At 44.5% G+C, this 10,519-nt stretch overlaps 1 protein-coding gene across 1 annotated transcript in view; it reads right to left on the bottom strand.

Moving 5' to 3' along the window:
• Window positions 1-10,519, bottom strand: part of LOC126356004 (midnolin-like) — a 217,612-nt gene that overhangs the window by 27,354 nt on the left and 179,739 nt on the right. The window contains exon 4 of the mRNA XM_050006650.1: window positions 9,179-9,643. Coding sequence (XP_049862607.1) covers window positions 9,179-9,643 — 465 coding nt within the window. The remainder of the gene's footprint in view (window positions 1-9,178; window positions 9,644-10,519) is intronic.

Here is a 10,519-nt window from a genome sequence, read left to right as displayed (position 1 = left end):
TAGTTTCAATTTGAGCTGGACAATACTAACACTTCATGTAAAGAGCGGCGAATATTGCACCTCTAACACTGAAGTTCTTTCTAAGAAAAAAGAAAGTTTGTGTGTAATGTTGCCAGCTTTTTAGACGAAAATGCAGCCAATGATTAAGTTCTACACGAAAACGACGATATGCGTATTGTTGGTTCACTTATCAGACGGATTTGGAAGAAGTTTAATAACTCTATATAATTTAATTTCGTGTTGCTCAACGGCCTGGTTTAAGTCTTTCAATTGGACAACACTTCGGCAACTTACATGTTCCTAACTTACACCCTTAAACCCACAGTTGAACGTGGAAACGGAACCAAGTGTTTCTGGCGAATCTTCACATATATCACAGAGGTGAAGACAGACTAAAGAAACTTCCGTGGTTTGATAAAGATTCCATCCTGCAACATTCCTAATTCCACGCGCGTTAGCACTATATCGGCAGGCCCAATTTAATAACTGAAGCAACTGCTGACAGTCACAGAAATTAAAGAGATGAAAGTATGTTTAGTACTAGTTTATTCGGGCGGGGAATGCTTTAAAGACTATTGTGACTACGTAGCGAGCTACCTGGCCGCTATCTTAATGTTTGCTACATCTCTCCTTTCAGTCTGATTTTCGTGTTCTTACCTGAAGATGGTGGCCAGGTGGACTGCTCAGATAATTTGGTCACGATCATTGTATGGTCTGGCAGCAGACCCGACCAGAGTATCACGAAGGGTAGTTACTGCCTTTTGAGAGTGTAGGAAAAGTATTTAGACAACATGCTATTATGATCACGATCTTTTGCTTCCTACTTCGTTTTAAATATTATTCCAAACACAGGTGCTCTGTTTTTAAGTGACTGCACTTCACTGACACTATACTTTTTTTAGCTTTCATGTTGTGTAGACACACTTCCACCTCGTGTACTTTGTTGCAACGTTGCAAGTGCATCTGCACAAGAAAAGCGCGCGTCAGTGAAGCGAAATGTCATAAAATTTGAGCACCTACGTATGGAAGAACATTAGGAAAGAAGCACGAGGTAAAACGCAGCAGTAATAATTTTAATTTACTACTGTTGAATAGTAGTAACGTGAAACACGGGAATTGCTTACTATTTTAACAGACTTAATTGTGACTAAACCGAATTATTGCAGTGACCACTGAAGATGCTCTGCAACAAAACGAAACGTTTATGGTCCAAATAAGGTTTAAATAAAACTCATTACCGTCGTGGAAGGCAGTATATTGTACAAAATTTGTTACCTGAGTAACTGCAACTGCAGAAAAATGAGACGCAGAAACAGGACAGGACAAAAAATGTGTTGTTCACTAGGTAGTCACGTTATGATTTTTCTGAAAAACTGTTTCATGTTTGCCCGATACGACTGAACCGATAAGGGATGCCGGAAGAGACAAGTGCCTACTGCATTCTCTGTAGAATTATTGTATGGTTCGTTAACAGCCGATTCGACGGAATGGTGGAAGCTATGGTATCCGCCGCAGACACAGGCCGTACTTTAGAAACCAGCGGACCTTTTTTTGGTGGAGTGTCTGCAGCGCGCCCCCGCTCTCCGCTTTCTCGGCAGGAGAAAGCCGACGAGGCTTACTCTGCGACGCAAGGAAACTAACACGCCAGTCGCGGAAGACATTCTTGCCACCAACGCCTGGCCGATCGTGCGTTTCGCAAACCGAACTCTAAGCACTGTGTTCCAAGCAGGAAAGGTAACCTGCCAAGGTAAGTCTACCACGGAACTATCGGACCTACGCATATTTAGTTATCCAGCTGACAAAAACCGGTAGCCATTGAAGATACTGCGAATTAATATCCATTTACGGGAAACACAGGTGACCTAACATGATGAAAGGTTGGCGGTAGTTCTTAGATGATCAACGCCTCCAAACTCTACACCACTGGAGTGCATGGCAGGGAGTACTTCGATTGTATCCTGTTTTAGAGTTTCTTCGCAGACCATTCGTGTGCGGAACGGGGGAGGAAACACTGGTTATAGGCCTCTGTGAGCAATATAATTAGTGGAATCCTGTTCTTGCTGTCCTTACGAGAGCTGTAAATATTCCTACCTGCTCACGTAATACTAGTTCTTTAAACTTAAGCGACATACTTGGCATTTACCTTCTTGTTTCTGCCAGATAAGGTTTCTCAGTAACTCTGCGACGCTCTTCCATGAGAGAAACTAGCTCCCGTTTTATGTATAAGTTCTGTATTTCCCTGTTAGTCCTATGTGGATAACTTTAAATTACGCCTGGCAGCAGGCATAGACCGAATGCAGAAATGCGTTCCTGGGATCTTTATAGATCGGTATATCCCACACGAAACTAATATAAATTAGAATGAAATGGAAGTTCGCCATGAAATTTTCGAGTAACACAGGGCGAGTACTACGCTGCTGCTTTTTACTCTGATCTACATCCGCACTCCACCATATGGATCATCGCAGAAGGTCCCTGTACCCTTACGCGAAATTTGTTATTGCGGCAGTAGAATTTTTATCCAGTCAGCTTCAAATGCCGGTTCTCGAATTTCTTTTTTTCTCTCTAAGTGTTTCAAGGAAAGACCGTATTCTCTCCAGGGATTCCCATCACGCATCCTCTCCCTAATACCTGTCTATGGAACCTACAATCAATCTTGCAACATGCCTCTGAATTCCTTCGATTTTTCCTTTAATCCAACTTGTTATGGAACCCAAATACTCGAGCAGCACCCAAGAACCCGTCTCCTCAATAGATGACCTACAATTTCCTAAAATTTTCTCTATAAACCGAAGTCGAGTATCCGCTTTCCCTACAACCAACTTTATGTGCTCGTGGACATCAAAGACTAAGGTGACAGGCAGTACGTGTTCATTGGCATAAAATTACAGCATTAACCTCAAAGTCGTTTCTGGCACCAGTGCTGTGTACTAGGTAGGCACTGTCCTATTTGAGGTGGTATGCTGTGGCATTTCTCCGTCCGTTGAAATCGTTGACCTACGCTGTTACAGGAAATCTACAGTATAACGTCGGTAACATGAGAGAAAATTGCTAGTATTGTACTCAGAACACTTGACCAGGCACTGCAGAGTGGCTCGCGAAGTGAAGATAAAGTAGGCTACAGCGTGTTGCCTGGCGAACTAAAGTCGGTTGCAGATGCGACTTTTCGGTTCGTCTCATTATTTTGCCCGCACATAAGGAAACAGAGGTAGGTCGGTGGCAAAGGAAGTAAGAGGCCCGACCCCTGCGCAACGACAGGGAAAGCAGCGGGCTAGCGCCAGCGCCTCCTAATACACTTTCGCCGCGCAGGGAGCGGCGCCTATCGGCGGGCGATTTCTCACCCGGTGATAAGTACAGCAGCGCAGTGCGGCTTTCCAGAGCGCAGCCGGGGGCCGCCTCCCCTGGAAAGCGGGACCGCGGCGGCCGCAGATGCACGTGACCCGCCGCAGCCGGCACGCGCTCAACGCCACCGAGGAACTTTTGCAGCTATTGGGATGGTGCGTAGTTCAGATGCCAATAATATGTTGTCCTTCACTATCTTACAACTGTCTGCCAACGCTGGGGACGCTTTTAGATTCCGCGACTGTAGAAATCACGTGGTTTTGGAGCGAAGAACTCGTCGAGCCATATTCGGATCGCACTTTCATCCAGAAAATATGTTCCTTGAAGGTTGTTTCAATAGAGAGCGGGAACGATGAAAATCTGAGGACACAAGATCAGGTGAATAGTGAGTGAGCGGGACGGCTTTCCAACCCAACTCTTTTATAGTGCTTTTGTCAGTGTAGCAGAATCGTGGGGTAGCATTAGTTCACACAGTCTTCCTTGTCGCCGTTCTTTGACTGCATCTGCAAGACGTCTCAGTAGCTGACGAATTATCAGCAGTGATTGTCACACTTCGGGAAAACAGTTCGTAGTACACCCCCAAGTATTATCCCATCAGATGTATAACTTCCCTAATTGATGCACGCAGGTCTTTTATATGGGGATTGCTTTGGTCTCAGACATTTCTTTTTTCTGGCGTTTGCATAAAGACACTATTCCTCGCCACCAGTAACGATGGAAGATAGGAATGGTCTGTTGTTCACGAGCCAGCTGCCGACGAGCAAGAGAAGCACATATGGCATTCCGCTGATTTTTGTGATTTTGGCTTAGACCGTACGGTACCCATTAACGCGATTTTTGAACGTTCCCATTGCGTGCAAGTGTCACGATGCTGAAATGATCACAGTTTATCACATCTGCCACTTCTCAAGTACCCTGACGTGGATCAGCGTGAATTAAGGCATTTAAAGGATCTTCTTCAAACCCCAAACTTCTTCCTGAACGTATAGAGTCACTCACGTCAAATCGATCCTTTTTAAAACGAGAAACAATTTTCTTGCCATGCTCTGTCCAATGGCATTGTCTCTCCCCCCCCCCCCCCCCCCCCCAAAACGCCATGCAGATGTTCCTGGCAACCTCCGCTGCTGCCACCTTTCTATTCAACTAACAGAAGAATGTCGGAAACACTGTTTTTTCCACTTGGCACACCATTTTTTTAGCGTCCACAGCTCCACTCTCTCAAAATGACACTAACAGCAACACTGCACTACAAATAAAAAACTACAATCGATAAAGAAACCCATAGCTACCGTAATACCAAAATGTAAAACGAAAGCGCTACGAACTTGAGCACCACACAATACATCTACATACATACTGATACTCTGAATCACTCAAGCTGTTATCAGACGGTAGCCGGCACTGTGTCTTAAGTTATTGGTTCCATGTGTGAATATCGAAGTTTTTCCACCTCTAAATCTCTATTTATGCACTGTTTTCTTACTTCACTATCGTAATTCACAAAATATGCATTTACTGGGGGCAGTCAGCACATGTCTACATCTACAGCTCCACTCCCGCTGTGTAGGAGGGTACGTTGCGTACCAGTGTTAAGGTTCGTTCATACCTGTGCGCCTTGCGGCTGTCGTTTGTCCCACACTGAAGTAGATGAGTAACTGTGAACACAGGTGTAAATGGCATCAATCGCACGCATCTACAAGAGTGCCTCTACTTGCCGTGAGACAAGCAGTCCACGACGGCTAGGCGGGAGGCGTACACGTGTAAACGCGCATGTACTATCCCTTCTCCGGTTGCAATCGCGAATGGTCCGCAGGAAGAACGCTAGCTGGTAATCCTCTGTGGGAGTTCAAATATATCTAATTTTACTTTCATGGTCTTTAAGCAAGTCATTCGCAGAAGGCATCAATATATTTGTTCAGCCTTCTTGGCATGTCTGAACTGATTTTTATTTGTAAACCACATAAAGTTGCAGAATGCCTTTTGGGGCGTCTGCCACTGCAGGTGGTTGAGTGTCCATAACGATTCCGGGCTTACTAAATGAACGTATTCAGGAACGTTCTGCTCAGTTTAGGATCTTCTCTTTCTTTCTATTAATGCTATCTGGTAAAGATTCCAAGCTGTCAAGTAATATTAAAGCATTGGTCGAATGAGAATTTTGTAAGCTACGTGTTTTGTTCGTTGGACTAAACTTCCTGAGGGTTCTTCCTATGAATAAGTAATCGTTGCATTTCACATCGCACCGTACGTATACTTCACAAAATAGTTAGGGATGTGACTGCTTCCAGTAATTGTTCTGTTGTCATGTAATCAAACAACCGGCCTTTGTCTATCTATGCTCGATAGATTGTTTATGCAGAGGATCAACTGCCACAAACTGCGTCAGGCATCTATCTTCTGCGGGTATTCCTGCACTTCGCTATAATTTTCTAGCACTGCTACTTTTACGGATGCAACGCTAACAGCATCTGCTGACGTTATACACTACATTTCTATACACAATATGAAAAGTAATAGTCATGTAGCACTCCATTGGGACCACGCCCTAGGTTATTTCTATACATTTTTCTCCTTCGAGAGACATGCTGTGTTCTCTTTGCTAGAAACTTTTTAACCCAATCACACAGTTGATGGTGTAGACTGACTGGAAATAAAGTAGCAGGAAGTATTTAGCGTCAAAATTAGTAGTTCTGTGTAGATCCTGCAATAAATCTACCTCGAAAATGTCTTCGAACATGGTGCATAATTCATATGACGTGAATTTTAAGTTCGTGTATGCAATGCGTGAAATACAAAAAGGAGAAAGGCTGCTCAAACGTTTTGTGGTTTGACGGACCTACCTCCTCCCAGTAGATTCAGCAAGTACATGAAAGTACTTTTATGTGCTTTGATAGTTGTGTCTAAAGCAGACAAACGTGCAGTACAACAACCTGTAAATATTAATGGAACAAGGGACATTGCTGTTGCACTTTATGGGACATGGCAACGTGGACGGCATCGTTCCTTGAATGGTGTTCTAACTGCTACTTCCCTGGGGAATGGAAAAGTTGTTTATGTTTAGTGATTATGTAAGTACTGCCACACCTGCCATCGTAACACTGAAGGACGTATTGAACATCAGTGTTCTACGAATTATGATGGTTACAGTGGAGGTATGGAGTGTGATGGAGCTCTAAAAATATTAGAGAGGTCAGTGCCTGTTTATAATGTTAGATATAGGAAGTACCTAGGCGGTGGGGAGACTCAAGCTTTCAATAAAATTAACGAGTTCAATGTTTATGGTGATACCTTGGTAACAAACTGGAGTGTTTTGGACATGTGCAAAAGAGGATGGGTGCTACATTGAGAAGGCTACGAAGAGAAAGTTGCTGTCTCATGGAAAATTTCTGTCTGGTCGAGGCAGATTGATAGAAACTGAAATAGATCACTTTCAGAGTTATTATGGACAGGTCATTAAAGGAACTGCACCTCTGATATTACAGCAATGAGAAAAGCTGTATGGGCCACCTACTTTCACGAGTTGTCCACAGATGACCACCCCGTTCACGGACTTTGGCCTAAAGAAGCAGATTCTTGGTGTGCTTACCAAAAAGCAAAAGAAAGTGGTCATTTATGCTTATGATGGTATTCTCTTCCTGAGCCTATTATGAATGAAATAATATCAATTTCTAGAGACCTGAGTGTCCCTGTTTTGCTAAGTAAATGTCTTCATTGGGGCACTCAGAATACAAATGAAAGTTTCAGACATTGCATATGGGAAAGATTACCAAAGAATGCTTTTTGTAGGACTAAATACATTAGAAGTTAGTGCACTAGCTGCAGTGATATGTTTCAATGATGGAGTGATAGGAAGGTTGGAATTCCTGAGTAATTTAGGCATAAAATGTGGCTCTAATATGGAAGATCAATTGCTTGCATGTGACGATGGGTGCATGAAGCTGAAAGACTCTCTCCAAGTTACCAAAGAAGCAGGAAGTGCTAAAAGGTATGCGAAGAGGAAGCTTGAACATTTAGAAATGATGCAGGATGAAGACCATGTTTCAGGAATGTACTGAGGTACAGTGTAATTAGACTGATCTTCATTCGCAATTTTCCCCACAAGGTGCATTTTTCAGAATTCTGATACAAATACTTCCTAAAGTTAGTCATGTCATGCATATCTGGTAAAAATTTGGTCTCTTTCGAATGTATAAACATTGGATCAAATGGTACCTCAACTTGAAGCATTTTGGAAAATGAATTGCATAAAATTCTCTAATTTTTTAATAACCCTAACCATGTTCAAAAACATTCAAAATACTTCCAAATTTGTTTACAAAGTGTGCTGCATTATCGGATATCAACAAAAGATCTGTTACACACACACACACACACACACACACACACACACACACACACATTATAAACAGTGCCTGAAAAATTTTACATGATATTGAGGCGGAAAAGTACCCTGTATCCTTAAGATTAGAAGACTTATTACTTTTAACGAATTAATAGGATCACTGGCAGCCGAGTCCATAGCGGGAAATACTGAAACACAGTCGCTGGTTAGAATCTAGCTAGTAGCAATTTTGTAATATTTAAATCAGATACTGATTAACAAATGTCAACATAGAATCACCATAATTTAAGTGACTATTTTTAATTATTAATCACACGAAGATCTTAGAATTCACAATTAAAATTTGCAACAAAATGCGAAGCACAAAGGAAAGGCTCTGAGCACTATGGGACTTTACATCTGAGGTCATCAGTCCCCTAGAACTTAGAACTACTTAAACCTAACTAATCTAAGGACATCACCGAACACCCAGTCATCAAGAGGCAGAGAAAATCCCGGACCTCGTCGGTACTATATCGGGAACCCGGGCGTGGGAAGCGAGAACGCTACCGCACGACCACGAGCTGCGGACTAAAAATTCGAAGCATCAAATAGAAAATAAAATGCTTTTTGCATAGAAACTGTTCTGTACTGTTGAATATACCTTTTCGTTTAACACTATAGCATTTTGCGCGTCTGATTATAACGTGGTTTCGTACGACTAGCAACTAAAAAACTTTATTAAAAATGATTTCAGTATTTCGAGGGAGGTCTCTACGTCAACCGCAAATGGACACAGAAATCTAACAAAGGCGAAAGTTTAAATTTGTGACAAACCAGAACTCTAACCCAGATTTCCATCTTTACGTCAGCAGTCGCCTTAATGAATTCTGCTATCCGAGCATGCTTTCGGTCAGACTCTGCTTACAGATATACCATACAGGTGTGTTCTGTCTGACATAACGGAACAACCACCACATATGTAGTATAAAAATGACTTAGTATTTGTTTATCATCACTTCTACTTGTTAGTAAGAACGCAATTTAAATGTTAGAAACATACTGCTAGAAGCGAGATTCGGAAACGCATTCAGCTACCGACGACGATGTTGATACTTGACGAAAGTTTCCAACTTAAAAGGGCTCGGAAATTAATCTTAGAGGGGTTATTTTCGAATTATTTTGTGAACTGTGTTTCACTGCTTTAAGACTTTCTCCAGACTATGTCCGCAGCTCGTGGTCTGGAGTCGGTTTCTCTCTGCCTCGGATGACGGTGTGTGTCCAGCATTTCATCATCATTGACTCGCAAGCCGCCGAAGTGGCGTCAACTTTGCAAGGACTTGCAATACGGCGGCTGAACTCCCACGCATGGGGCCTCACGGCCAACAATGCCATACGATTATTTCATTTTTTCCAGTCAACGACCTTCAGATTTTTTAAGTAGGATCCCAAAGTTGCGTCAGTCCCCTCCGATGTGATAAGTACAGCTTACAGAGACATGGCCAGCAGGCGACTTACCTCTGAGGAGAGCTGCTTGAGCGTCTGCGTCAGATTGCGCGACGCCTCGGCAAGGGCTCTGGTGTCGAGCGTGGGTCTGGCAGCGGCCGCGGCAGCGGAGGCGGGCCCGGAGGCGGACGACGAGCTGTCGCACCGGCAGATCTCGGGGGCGGCGGCGGCGGACGACGACGACGACGGCGAGGGCGAGGGCGACGGTTTGCTAGCGGCGGCGGCGGAGGAAGAAGTGGCGGGGGCGTGAGAGTGGGCGTGCCGGGAGGCGGCGGGCGCGGGGGCGGCGCTGGAGGTGCTGGCGGCGGGAGCCGCCACCCGCGACGTGCTGCTCGCCCCCGACGTGGACGGCGACGCGCCGGAGCGCCGCCCGCCGCTCGGCGTCACCGTCGACAGCTGCAGCTGGATCAGCATCATGTGGTCGCCCAGGCGCATTGTCAGGTTCAGTGGCGCCTTGCCGGACAAGAAGTCGTTCACCTGCCAACAGACACAGCCTCACTTTTACCTCTGGCTGATTCTCTGCTCACGTTTCCGGGCGCAGAAATACATAGATGGTGGTCGTGAGTTAAAAATAATTTAACTACCACTTCAATTCCCACGTAGCGTACGCTGTAGGTTCAGTGAAGTATATACTACGCGACACGTTTAAACGTCTCACTTACTTGTAGGCTTTCTGCCGGTCGCGAACCTGGCACCACCAACTGCTGTACGCGACCACGCATCGGGGATAAATACAAGACTCCAGCTTACCACAGGATTCCCCTTTTTTCCATAGCATTGATGGGAAGTTTCTTCGGTATGTATAATGATGTGCAAAATTTAAGTTTTGCTTGGCGTGTGTACCCACTGCCGTCCGCGAGGGACGGGAAGTAGGCCCCCATCTCCTGTATGACGCGAAACTAACTTGTCGCAGTCAACGGAGCGTGACTAACAACCACCGAAACGAATCTGTCCCATCTGGTTGCGACTACTGCTGTCTACTGGCGGAATAGCGTCGTTGCTGGATCTACGTTTCAACAGAAGCCAATCTGAAGCTATTTTCATATTTATTTCCCAGTGTATAGACAATATGGTGTTCGTTGCGCACGAAAGCCTCTACTGCAATCCCAGGTACTTCAAGAAGATAAGCGACAGCAAATGGTGACAAAGTATCATTCTAGATTGCATATAGTGCACTCTGCAGAGGAGTGTGCGCCGATATGGAATTTCCTGGCAAATGATAACTTTGCCTTCCTCAGATTCGAACTCGGGTCCTGTATCTTTCGCCGGCAAGTGCTGTACTAACTGAGCTGCCCAAGCATAGCACACGATGCGCCCTAAGCTTCACTTCCGCCAGTACTTTTATATCCTACC

This window comes from Schistocerca gregaria, chromosome 1 (genome assembly GCF_023897955.1).
Source record: "Schistocerca gregaria isolate iqSchGreg1 chromosome 1, iqSchGreg1.2, whole genome shotgun sequence".
In the NCBI taxonomy this organism is placed as follows: Eukaryota; Metazoa; Arthropoda; class Insecta; order Orthoptera; family Acrididae; genus Schistocerca; species Schistocerca gregaria.
This window is presented reverse-complemented; position numbering and strand designations above follow the sequence as displayed.